Source organism: Hibiscus syriacus, unplaced genomic scaffold (genome assembly GCF_006381635.1).
Source record: "Hibiscus syriacus cultivar Baekdansim isolate YM2019G1 unplaced genomic scaffold, ASM638163v2 tig00117056_pilon, whole genome shotgun sequence".
In the NCBI taxonomy this organism is placed as follows: domain Eukaryota; kingdom Viridiplantae; phylum Streptophyta; class Magnoliopsida; order Malvales; family Malvaceae; genus Hibiscus; species Hibiscus syriacus.
In genome coordinates, this window is record NW_024063539.1 from 1,797,592 (window position 1) to 1,811,195 (window position 13,604).

The 13,604-nt window shown below is 35.2% G+C and overlaps 1 protein-coding gene and 2 pseudogenes across 1 annotated transcript; 2 read left to right on the top strand and 1 right to left on the bottom strand.

Moving 5' to 3' along the window:
• Positions 1–1,826: 1,826 nt before the first annotated feature.
• Positions 1,827–2,879, bottom strand: LOC120198136 (anther-specific protein LAT52-like). The gene is made up of 3 exons (XM_039199513.1): positions 2,859–2,879; positions 2,350–2,509; positions 1,827–2,277 (listed from the first exon to the last, which is right to left on the bottom strand). The coding sequence occupies exons 1-3, from the start codon at positions 2,877–2,879 to the stop codon at positions 1,916–1,918; spliced, it is 543 nt and encodes a 180-aa protein (XP_039055444.1). The 3' UTR covers positions 1,827–1,915.
• A 2,374-nt stretch (positions 2,880–5,253) lies between these two features.
• Positions 5,254–8,254, top strand: LOC120197839 (annotated as a pseudogene).
• Positions 8,255–8,953: 699 nt separating this feature from the next.
• On the top strand, positions 8,954–9,502 carry LOC120198137 (annotated as a pseudogene).
• Positions 9,503–13,604: the final 4,102 nt, after the last annotated feature.

Sequence of the window (13,604 nt, forward strand, 5' to 3'; positions counted from 1 at the left end):
AAAGATTAAAACATAGGTTCCACTCCCTAATGTTCAAGACAAACAAAATATTAAATAAAACTGACAGTTATCAAGAGAAATTTGGAGTTGCATATCTCAAGGACAACTCTCCTCCATATGCCTAAGCAACAAAGCTCTAATTTCAGGAGGAATTAATAAGAAAACAACCCGTCTCTTCTTATCCATAAGTACTTCAAGGGCAAAAAAGTATAATTTGATTGCTTTTGGCACCTCCTCTGATAACTCATCAAGTTCTTTTATAGCTTTAGGAATGCCATATGGTTCAAGAGTCAACACTTACATACACAATATAAATTCATGCTTACAAACTAATGTTTTTCAAGCACTGTAACACTTACACACACAATATAAAATGAAGCACTGCAGCAATATATTTATAAAAATGAATTTCCATTAAATACACTCAATATGAATTCCTACGTAGTTTCCTCAACATGCAGCACATTCAAAACATTTCAATCACTAATTAGTTTTATATTCAAAACACTCAATATGTTGATATGAATATTCAAGGAATCTAAGTAAGCTGCTAATATGAATATTAGCTTAAAAAAGCATTCATACTAGGAATTGAGAGAAATAGTACTACACAAGTAAAATGGAATCGTTGAATACCATGTAATAGATCAAGTTCAAAACTGGATGGTTCAAAGCATCAAGTGACACGACATCATCAAAGACAGATAAAACCACCTGCATGTAGAGAAAGTAGTTTAAAGAAAGCACATAAAGCACAAGAAAAATGTTTTGCAACAAAATCAAGAAATCAGCAACTCGATGTTAATGTTTCTAAAGGTTGATGGAAAGAGTTTTATTGTTCAACAGTTGTCAAGCTAAAAGGGTCTGGGTCAAAGATTGGCATCTGATGTAACTTGTTCTATGAGAACCAGAATTTTCTCATACCATTCAGCTTGGCCAATTTCTATTTCTCTATTGCAAGGAAAATCTATGTTGAAGGCTTGGAAGACAGAACTAAGGAAAATCACCAACGCCGACATCTATAATACCAAAAAATCAAGAATGACATAGGATCGAATGCACTCCGAGGCAAGCGAATCCACCTGGGTTGCAGTCTCCCTTGTTCCAAAATGCAGAAGCAACCAAATGACAAAGCAAACTTTGGGCAAAGGTAAGATTACTCCTCCCGCAGCATGCAGCCAAAGTTTCCTTTGCATATGGAAAACCGAGAGACAAATCTTGCTTATGGAAAACAGAGAAAAGCCCAAAAGAAAATGCCCAACTTTCGTTTGGCCGATCGTTATATAAAAAAAGTAGGGTGCGGTGAAGAAGAAAGACATACCTGCAGGTGGTTGGCCGGAAGAGTGCGACGACGACGATATTAGCTTATGCTAGTGGCTGCACTACGGTGGTTGTGTTGGGTTAGGGATTGAAAATCTGTTTGAAACAAAAAGAGAGTTGAATGATCGATATTTAGGTATTTTATTAAAATTTACAGCATTTATTTTAAGTGCGCCACTAAAGTACCAAACTATTGTGGCATTTTCAAAAAATGCCACCTTTTATCAGTCAATCGCGGCATTTGTAATGAAAACACTACTAATGTACGACGTTTAGCGGCATTTCTCCAAAAACGCCACCTTTTAATAGTCTATCGCGGTGTTTATATAAAAACGCCACTAAAATTATAGTATTAGTAGCATTTTATAATAAAACGCCGTTAAAAATGCCGCTACATGTCAATGTTAGTACCTTGACACGACTAAAAAGGGTGGGGTTTCATAGTTCTTTTTTATCAGCTTCATAGTATCTTGTTAATAGAACATTGAACAAATAGTGCATATGTATTGTAATAATAATAATTAATAAGTTCTTATTAGAGGGGAGAAATTACAAGTCTTAATAGAAGTGGAAACGAAAATACATAATTTTGCGTTTAGGGATTTGTTGCTTCGTTTCCAAGTTCATCTCTAAGCTCAAAATAACCCATCTCTGTAAGAACTTGTTTACACTGAGGCAGAGCTTCCTTGATTTTGAACCCAAGGTTGTTGGTAAAGCGAATATCACCGCTGATGCCGTCGAGCGTGGTGAGGACAACCCTGGCTTTCCTCCACTCTTCGGTTGGATCACTGCAATCTGCCCTGGGACTCTTCACCAGCATGACGTCGCAGTCTGAATCACCATAATCACCCTCCACTTCGATTTTGTAGTCTCCCTTTTCGTCAGTTAATGTGTCTAGGCTGCGATAGGTAAAGGATCCGGTGGTACGGTTCCTGCATTCCAGCCTCACAATTGCACCTGCATAATTTTTTCATGTTAATTATTTCCATGCATTTGAAATATAAAGAAGTGTTTAAAATGATTATGTACCAGTTATGGGTTGGCTGAGCTTGGTCTCGAATTCAACACGGCAAGTGTCGCAGTAAACATGGCCTACGACACTGAACTTACCTGCTAAGCTAGGGAGGAGGAAATATAAACAGCAAAGAAAAAGAGGGCGATTACATAAGCTTTCGCCATTTCTTTTTTTCTATTTATTGGATTTGGGTTATCGATGCTTTACCAAAATGATGAATTTATATGGAGGGATTCACTTTGTTTAGGCTATGGTTGCTATTCAAATTTTCTATTTTTAAGGGTTTGGTTTGTTGAGAAAGGAAGACTCCTTCATCCTCCTTTAATTGTTTGAATTTATCAAATAAAACAACTAATTATATAAAAAAAAAACTTAATAATATGGATTTTTCATGCTAAAAATAATATTTTCCTTTAAATTTTTGGGTAAAGCACACAAATGGTTCCTGACTATTAAAAGTTACGAAATGATTCTCTGATTATATGACGTTACTTTGTTGAGTCTTTTGACTATTAAAAATTACAAATGATCTATGATTGTTCATATATTCCAAACTTTTTCTTTTTTGGTAAAAAAAATTGATGGTCATCTGAGCTGGAAGTTAACATGTTGTCTAAGATATGATAGTTGTTTGAAAGTTTGGGATTAGATTTTAACATATCTCAATCAGTAAGCTAGCGTACAACTCAGACTACCGTCAATTTTTTAACGGAAAATGACAAGTTTGGAACATATGAATAGTTGAGTGATCATTTTGTAACTTATAATAATCAAGGGACTTAACAAAGCGACAACCTATAATAAAATAATTATTTTATAACTTTTAATACTCAAAAGACTCAATAAAACAATATCCTCTAGTTAAGAGACCATTTGTACTCTCCACCCTAAATTTTTATCCAATGAACACATGATTGTAATTATGAAATAAGAGAAAAAAAAATGAGCACCCTAACCTATATATATATATAAAAACTTATACAAAAATTATATTTATAGATTAAATAAAGTGATTTGCAAACCAATCAATCTATTATCTTAATTTTATCAACATTCATCGATAATTATAATGTAATATTTATTTTAAAAAATTAATTATTGACAATGTATATATATATTCCTAATTCTACTGGTCAAATTTAAAACATCTAAAAAATAATTTTCCTTTTTACCAATAAAATTAACGAATAAATTCTACTTTTATTGATTTAATTATACTATAGTCATACATAAAAAAATTGTATTTTGGGTTTTTTTCTTTTTTATTTACAAATGTCTTTTGGAGATGTTTCGATATTTAAAGGGGGTTAGATATAAAGGTAAACAAAACTCAACTTGAAAATTTGTAATTTTTTTCAATTTTGATTTATTTGAGTCAAGTTACTCGAGTTATTCAAGTCAATTCAAGTTATAAATTTGGTTTTCGAGTTGAGTTGAAATTTCAAAATTTTGAGTAAATCGAAAAATCAAAAATTTGGATGAGTATTTTAATAAATTTATGATTTGATCCATGATTTCCTATTCATTTAATTCCTCCTCCATTTTAAGTCAAATTTTTATCAAATTTGAACCACATGTTCCTAAACTATCTTAGAATACATATATACTTCACATTCTAGTTTTTATAACAAATTTCTATTTTTTCAATTTAGTCCTTCATTTTTGTATGATTTTTGTATTCCTTCAATTCATCATTCATTTTAAGTATGTTTTTAACCAAATTTAAACCACTTGCTCCCCTACCACTGTATAATATCTATGTAACTTATGTTCTTATTTTTTTTCTTCTAAAAATGTACTGTCTCTTTTAATTTAGTCCTTTAACTTTGTATTTTACCCAATTTAGTCTTTTGACTACAATTGTTTACAAATTCTTTCTTCACATCAATTCTTCAACTACTTTATACTCTCGCCAATCTTTTATCCTCAAAATACCTTCTTTAAAATATAACAATATAAATATATTTTATAATTTTAGATTGTTTGTGATATATTAAATAATATTATAATATGAAAAGAATATGAAGAAATGTACAAACAACTTATATGGTTAGAGAAAGTTAAAAAAACAAAATAAATTTGTACGATAGTATTATAAATAATTACAATTAAGTTTGTATAGAAACTCGAACAACTTAACTCATATTTCTTAAACTCGAACAACTTAACTCATATTTCTTAAACTCGACTAGATTCAAAAATATTTTAAGTTAAATATGAGTCATAAAATATGAACCCTTGTTAAATATGCTTCATAAACCATTCTAAATACCAATATTTCAAGTTGACAACAAGCACGTGCCAGGCTGTACGTGCCGCGTCATGGCATATAGAGAGTTGAGATCTGTATAGCGTGGATCTAAAATTATTCTAAATGAACACGTATATATATTAATAATATAAATTTTTAAATAAAATGTATACAAATAAAATTTAAAGATAAATATTATTATTAAAATAATAACTAATAAAAAATTATACATAGGATTTGTCTCTGATTGAAACAAAAAAACTAAAAATGTATTAAAATAAATAATTTAATCATCAATTTACATTCATAACCTTTGAATATCATGAAAGTAATTATAAGTTATTATATGTTCAAAATAATTTTAAATTTTTAATAATGCATAGACATAACCTATTAAATTTAAATCTTCTAAAAAATAATATTTTTATTATTTAGACTACTTAATATATTCACCGTTTATTAAAATTTTGAATTAAAGTAAAAAAATTTTTTATAGTAAAAGTGCATGTAATTCATTAGAATATTAATATTTAATTCAATGATTTAATTTTAATATTATTTCTTAATTATATTAACTTCAAAAGACAGTACAGCAGGTCAAAATACAAATTTGGAGAAATAGTATATATAAAACAGAAAAACACTAAAATAATTGGCAAGACTTAAAGCGTCCGTTATCGTTTACCTTTATTCTCAATTTTCTCTCTAAATTCCCAGAAACCGCTTTCCCTCTGCTTCACCAATCGATCCTAGCCAATGGCCAATAGTAATCTCCCTCGAAGAATCATTAAGGTTCCTCTTCGATCTCACTCGATCCTTCTTGATTTCTTCGATTGGTTTGTTTAAAGAAAAACCTCCAGAAAATCTTCAACATTTCTTTCTTTTTCTTTTCCTTTTCTGGGTTCTACAGTTCCGGTTTATAGTTGAATTGTTTATGCTTGATGAATTAAAAGCTTCGTCTAGTTATTTTCGGCCGTATACTTACATTGAATAAAGTTCTTTTTGGTGAAGTTGGTTAATTTTATGCTTTAATTTTGGTCTCTTTTACCTTTTCATCTAAACAGGAAACTCAGCGTCTCCTCAGTGAACCAGGTAAATATTTGCTTTCTTTTCCATAAATTTTTGTTAAATTTTGTGTAATATGGTGCTTTTATTTAGTATTTTAAATGTTATAAGAAAACAATTAACTTTATGGTTTCTTTTTCCTGTTAATTTTTATTGCTTCCAGCACCTGGAATTAGTGCTTCGCCGTCGGAGGATAATATGCGAATTTCAATGTGATGATCCTTGGCCCACTCAGTCTCCGTATGAAGGTAGTTGATCTTTTCATCAGATGGTTTCGAATAGTTTTGCTGTGTTTTAGAAATGTCAAATTTCTGTTGATTGCTCAATAGTTATGGCTGATTTAAGTCATTAAGAGTGATACCACCGCCTATTTTCAGTCATCAAAACATCACAATACGCATTAAGTAGGATTTAATTGAAGAGAAAATGCTTACGCAGTGTTTTTTTACTTCATCCCCCCCCCCCCCACATCATGTTTTCTATCCTTTGTATTGGGCCCATTTTTTCGATATTATGATCAGTTCCAATCAGCATGCTTGTTCAGTCTTACAGGCTTAGTCTGGTTTTTGGAAGTTGTTTTGGTGATATTTCATTGCTTCCTTTGTTGTTGTTTCTGTAATTAATTTTGCAATTAAGGATATGATGCATTTTCTTGTTTGGAATTATTGTTTAGGAGGAGTTTTCAAGTTGGAATATTTTTGCCAGAAGAATATCCCATGGCTGCTCCCAAAGTACTCAACTTTTCTGCATCGGTTCTTAATATTTAGCATAACCTTGTTTGTATCCATTGCTATATGCTGGATGTTGTTGTTCCTTTGATATCCAATATTACTTGGCTTCATCATGAACTCATCTGAAAATGTTTGCATTTAGAAACTATCTTCACTTAGTTGCACATTTTTCTCTGGCATGTTTTACTACTGTATCTAGTTTCTCTCACTCTCCGCGGTCTTCTTGGTGATTACAAAATATAGTTACCTTTGGATTTTTAAATTGTTATTCAGTTGAAGCAAAGCCTGAATTGATTAATATTGATACTTAGTGTACTATTACTGTATCTAGTTTCCGTCACTCTCTGAATTTTATTTGTATTGATATTCAGTGTATTTTTGGATGCTCTCTCTTTCCCTCATAGGCACTACATTTATGACCTTTTTACTAATGAACTGAAAATTCATATTAATAACCCTACTATCTGTCTATTAAAAGCCTAATTTCCTTGAGCAATCATATCTCTTAGCTTCTTTGATCACTAATAGAAAATTCTCCCAGCTCTTCAACTTGTTGGAGAAATTTATCTATAGTACGAATCTCCGTAATTGTAGTTGGCTTGTAATGTCAGTTTCAGCAGAATGTAATTGTAGTTCTCTCTTTTGGTATGGCCGAATTAAATATCAAATATGCTTTAATGACATTAATTTAAAGGAAAATGTTGATTGGTATTCAATGTTTAATACTATGCATTATGCATTGGCTTTCCAAAATCATTACTGTGACATTATTACTGCCTTAGCCTCTTAGCCTCTACCTAGGTAGCTGATGCATTTTTGGGTTTTGAAGTCTTACTTCTACTGGGGAAGAACTATTTTTTTTCTGTTGCTTTTGCGTGTGATAAGCTGTGCTGAACAAATTGCACTTGATGTTAATGATCTAATTTCTGCTTGCTTCCCTAATTGGTCCCTGTATGGCTGATGATATAGTTGAGAGTTGAGACTTGTTGTTTTTCTCCGCTTTGTGCTTTGATTGTCGTTTCCCGAGATTGGGCTTCTTTGTCCTGTTTCTGGCCGTTGGACTTAATTGTTGAAATCTCTTAGCACTTCATGAGTGTTGTATATTGAATAGAATTGTTAACTGATAGTAGTTGGCATTTCAGCTCAAGTTGTTGTTTGCCTCTTTTCTTGGGATTTTTCTGCCATTGTCCTTATGTTTTCGATTTTTATCAACCTAAACAATTATGGTGAGCAGGTTCGATTTCTTACAAAGATATCATCCGAATATTGATAAGGTTGGGTCCACCTGTTCCATCTTTGGTCCATATTTATGGTTTAAAATATGTGTTTCTTGGCTCTCAAGGTTGAGTTTTCTTGCAGCTTGGAAGAATATGCCTTGATATTCTCAAAGACAAATGGAGTCCAGCTCTCCAGATCCGAACTGTACTTTTGAGGTATTACAAGTGTTTGTGAAATGACGGTCGATATTTTATAGGGTGAACATATCGCTCATCGGAAATGACATATGCATATCATCAGAAGATTTTCTTGAAAATTTGGTATTACAATTAAGCTAATAACGACACTGTTATCTTTATTTAGCATTCAAGCACTCTTGAGTGCTCCAAATCCCGATGATCCACTCTCTGAGAACATTGCTAAGCACTGGAAAACAAATGAGGCTGAAGCCGTTGAGACAGGTAAAATCTGTGGCCCCAATCTTAAGAACATTGGGGATTGATCAAACACTACAATACAAATTTAAAGGATGGTATGCTGCCATTCTTATGATCGACTGTTCTTGATTTTCTTTTGGCAATTTTGCAGCTAAGGAATGGACCCGTTTATATGCGAGCGGCACATAATATGGAGTGGCAGAAACATTTACCCTGTTAAAAATAGCATTTCGTGCAATGTAAACGATTCAATATGGAAGATTATGTGTTTGGTAAAGTTGATATTCACAAAAAGCTTCCTTGTTGCTGCCTGGTAGTTTAAATGGTTGACCCATTGGAAGCTCTCTGGATTTGTATGATAACATGACATATTCTCTAAAACTCTCAAATTGTTGGGATTAGCATTATTCATGCGCCTTTTTCATCCAGTGGAACTTACTTAGAAACCAAAGAATCTTTAACTGGGAAATCAAAGAACCAAGATGGATTCATTCATTTACTTGTATATTATTTGCTCCCTTAGTTGTTAGTAAAAGAGGGTTACTTTTTATTTTATCCATAAACTTAGATAGAATATTAATTTGACCTCTAAACTTAGATAAAGTATTAATTTGACCACTGAATTTTAGATAAAATATCAAATTGACCCTTGAATCTAGTCAATATCTCTTGTCATTAGCTGTCATAAGTTTACCGCTAGGGCAACCTAGGCAAACGTGTAGTTTATATTACACACGACAAAGTGTCGTATCTTGCGTTCATCGCCAGAATTTGAAGGGTAAAGCCTTAAATCCGTCTTCATTTCATACTAGAAAACAAATTAATGGCTTGAATGGGCAAAGCTGGTCTCTACTTATAGCGTTCCTCGATGTTCCTTTTCCTTCAAATCAGGAAAAGAAAAAACAAGGAAAAAGCAATGAAGAAAAAAACCCATTCGACTGTTTTAATTCTGGTTGCTTTCTTTTTCTTTTCTTTGCCAAGTATCCAATCTCAAACTTGCAAGCCTAGTGGCAAGATAAGAGCCCCAAAGCCACGAACAGGGCAATGCACCATTGAAGACGACCCCGGTTGTTGCAAACAAGGCAAGCTTTACACTACATAAATGTTCACCCCCGGTGTCTAACCATACGAAAGCAACATTGACACTTGACAGCTTCGAAGCCGGTGGAGATGGCAGCGCCCCATCGAAATGCGATAATCGGTACCATTCAGATGATAACCAGTGTTGGCTCTTTCAACAGGATGGTTCAGTGAGAGGAAAAGGTGTCTCAAGTATATCGATATTCACGGCAATGGAAAGATCGTTAAGGCTAAAGTCGATGAATGTGATTCGACGACAGGGTGTGATGCTCAGCATGATTATTATCCCCCTTGTCGTAACAACATTGTGGTTGCCTCAAAAGCAGTTTGGAAAGCATTGAACGTGCCTTTAAACCAATGGGGTGAAATGGATATACACTGGTGATATAAAATGATATACAGTTCATAGATATTGAAACAGTTTAAATACGAGAACGAAGAATTAAAAGTATTTATAAAGTTGTCTTGTGAGTTGTATTATGATGGGTGTCCTTGAAGCCAAATAATTACTCCTACATTTTTCTCTGTCAGAGGTATTTCAAGCTCACAATTTGTAGCAGAGTACATTCGACTATGGGATCAAGTGTATCCACCCCTATAATATACTCATAAAATCATAAATGATATATAAGATGGTCTTTGATATACAAGCAAGTACAAATCAATAATGAACAAAAAGCAACAATATATAAGTATTATTCCATTTATAAGTGAAAGTAGCTGTCCAATAAATCAAATATAGAAATAAAATCTTTTCGAATAAAAAGAAGTTAAAGTGGATGGTCGAAGGATGTCAATGTGACAAACATAACAAATTAGCCACACTCAACGTGTCACATTAAACTTTTATGATAAGATAACGATTGTTAATGGTTGAATGACCGATTTATTAAAGCTAGTGAGCTTGCTAAAGATGTGGTTGAATCAAACAACCCTATGTAGCAATTTGTTCATCTCCAGCTTTGGCTTAGTCAAGGTATGATTTTAATCAATTTGCATGGAGAGAATACTTATTTCATCTTTCATGTCGAAAAAACAAATTTACTTCACACTCTTGAGGGTTCATCTTGTTACATTTTGGTCCAATTGAAGATATCTAAGTTGGCGATGGAGAAAGTGTCCTCGTTTCAGACATTTCAATGTCTACTGGTAAATGTCTACTGGTAGTAGAGCGAGAATTTGCTCTCCCTGCTCTCTAGATTTCTCTTTGGAGTTGGGTACGATTGGTCTTAGCGGTTTCTTCCATGTCTTTCCATGGATTCCTGGTTGTCGAGATCCATTTATGGAGCTCAAAACGGTTATGTTTACACAAAGTCCGGTTGTTTCTTATCAAGTTCCTAGATATTAGGATTGGATCGTTGTTCAGTTGTCAAAAGTCTTCTCGGTGTTCATTCTCAGTGGAGGAAGTTGAAGGTAAGAGTTGTCTTTATTATCATTATAGTCTCTTACTCGTGATTTATGTTTTGCAGGATCTTCTTAAGGGTCGTTGGCAATGGAATGAATTAGAGAGAGGAATTGTAGCTTATGGGAACACTCGAAATGGTTTGTGGGAATGGATGAGGAGGATTTCGGAGTAGAAGTGATCGGGGAAACTTGGCAACATATCAAGGAGTTTGGTGGAGTTTTGTGTCGGAAAAATCAGTAGGTTCCGGTAAGGGAAAAGAAGAAGATGATCGGAGTTAGTTTACCAAAAGTAGAAGGGGATAGATTGAAAAGATTAGAGGTTGTGACACGTTTGCAACTGTTGATGTACGGACTGGCAAGTGGTTATGGGTTTGGTTTGTTAAAGTAAAGTTGTCCATTAAGGGAGAAAGCGTGTGGTGTTGTGATTTTGGGGTGAATTATTTTAGAGGGAATTATCAAACAAGGAAAGTTGGGGGATTTTTGATTGAAGAGACGAGTCAAGAGCCCATTATTGAAATGATATTAGGTTGCTTTCGGGGATTTTATTGGAAGTATTTTAAATGGAAGTATCTAAGGATGTTTAAGTATGATTTGTGGTCTTGGTAAGTGGGAGAACAACTTATTTATTTGTTTCGATGGCAGCAGTTTGTACAGCAGGAAGTATATTTTCAATGCAGTATGGGGATGGTCTACTCGATGTACTACCTTGTGTAGTCAGCAGGTGAGATCGGCTGGGATCAAGCGTGGGGCGGGAGATTAAAGTCCCGTCAGGCAGAGCAGGTAGGCAGTTTCTGTGGTCACTGTACGGACAAGTTTATAGGCTGGAAAATCTATGAGAGATTGCTTCTTTTCGGGGAAATAGAATATTCAAATAATTTTATTTTGGTTGGTATTATGAAGAGATATTTTATTGTAAAGAATTTATTAAGGGTTGGCAGAGGTTGTAAATGGGGAAATTCACATCGAAAATCTCCTAGTCAATTTGGTGGGATTGCTAGCCGGGATTGGGAAAGGAGACTAAGGGGTGAGGAGGTTGATCTTACCTATCACACTCTCAAAAGAAGAGGTTGTGGATCTTATGAAGCAACTGAGATTCACTGAGGATGAGTCGAAGGATATCTCTCCACCAAGGGTCATTACTGAAGATGATGTGGTGGAAATGGATAAGTGGATCGTTGCAAAGATAATTGGTTACAAGAGTAGATAGCGAGGTGGTGTTGCGGGTCTTTCGCTCTATTTGGGGTTATGCTAGACTCATGGATTCAAGCATTTTAAAAGATAATATGTTCCTGTTTAAGTTCAAAACGCTCTCGGATAAGCAAGCGATTTTGAAACGCACCCCATGGAGTTTTGAAGGAACTATTTTGGCAATAGCACACTTTGACCCTATATTAAGTCTTGAAGAATTTGACTTCAGGCCTCTAGCTGTGTGGATGAGAATTATGAGCTCCCTTTGAGGCTATGCGATTGAGACAGCGAAAAATATTGGCAATAATAGGGAAGACCATGCTACTGATACAAGGTCCAAGAAGGAAGAATGGGTGACTATCTTCGGGTTAGAGTGGAGATTGATTGCACCAAACCGTTGCGCAGATGTGCCAAGATGGGACAACTTGCGAATGGGCAACCGAGGAAGTGATTGCTCAAATATGAACGTCTGTCTTGTTTGTCATAGTGTGATATTATGACCATGTGTTACGAATGTCCGGTTTCTCAGAACAATTGTAGCAACCTCTCCAGTTCAGGGAATAAGAGTATCGCCTATTAAGCGGACAGAAAGAGTAGAATAAGAAGAGAATGGATTATTTATGTTGAAGGTGAGAACAATGGACAGTCAATGACAAGTTCGGCGAACAGTCCGCTTTCGGAACGGGTTGCAAGGATTCCCCAAGGTAGACCGTGGATCCTGGGAAGATATCTTTTGCACTCATCAAACTCTAATCAGAGGATGATTCAGATCCGTCAGATCCCAATGGGTCGGATAGCTCCCTGCCTCAAACTTTTCCGAAAATCTTCCTCGTTCGTGATCGTGCTGTGGAGGAGCAACAACCCGATCGAGACCCAAGTGTGAGGGCCGAGGTTGGTTCTTCTAGTTCGGGGAAGAGAAAGAGTGGGGAACCGAGTAAGGGAAAGAGGAAGGTTAAACGAGTGAATCGCCAGGTGGTGCATATTTCTGACTCTACTCTGAATTCTAAGGTGGGTATGAGCAAGAAGGAGGGCCCAAGTGAAATACCGGAGGAACGTACCGGGGATATTATGTTAACGACGGTGGCTGAGGTTCAGCCCCGCCAGTCGCCGTGACGATCTTGTGCTGGAACTGTCGAGGACTTGGGAACCCTACGACAATTCGAGATCTTAGGAGGATGATCTCCGAAAAGGACCAAGTGTTGGTTTTTGTTTCTGAAACTAAGTTGCGGAAAAATAAGGCTGAGGCTATAAGACTGGCTACAAAGATGCTCGGATGTTTCTCAGTTGAAAGAGCGGACGATTGCGTGGGCCTAATGATGCTTTGGAAGGAGGGTATTGATGTCTTCCTTCAGACCTTTTCGAATCTTCATATAGATGTGGAAGTCCATAAGAAAGAGCAGAGATTCAAATTTACTGGATTTTACGGTCGAAGTGCGTGGTCGAATAATAAGCATAATTGGGAGTTGATTACTCATTTGGCTTCTATCTTCTTTCTCCCTTGGTGTATGGGAGGAGATTTTAATGAAATTATCCATCCGGATGAGAAGAGAGGAGGTCGAAAACCAGTGATGGTGCATATGGAGGAGTTCCAACGATGTCTTCGTGGGGCGGATTTGTGGGACATTCGGCCTAAGATAGGATGGTTTCTTGGGCTAGTGGAACTCGTGCAAGGTCATCTGTGTGCGAAAGAATTGATAGGTTTGTGGCGAGAAATGACTGGAGGCTCTTGTTCCCGGAGTGTACCGTGGTTACGATCCCGATGGCTACTTCTAACCATTCTGCGATTTCCTTGAGCTTGGAGAGTGCCAACATGTCTTGCTCTCCTAGGAGGGACTATTTTAAATTTGATGCGTGTTGGGCTAATGAAGATCAATGCCGGTAAATTGTTCAAAATA

Coding starts and splice junctions, on each gene's coding strand:
- LOC120198136 (XM_039199513.1), bottom strand. CDS start 2,879: ATGAACAATCATAGATCATTT. Junction 2,510..2,858: donor TGAACAATCATAGATCATTT/GTAATTTTTAAT, acceptor TCCAATAAATAG/AAAAAAAGAAATGGCGAAAG. Junction 2,278..2,349: donor GCTCAGCCAACCCATAACTG/GTACATAATCAT, acceptor AAAATTATGCAG/GTGCAATTGTGAGGCTGGAA.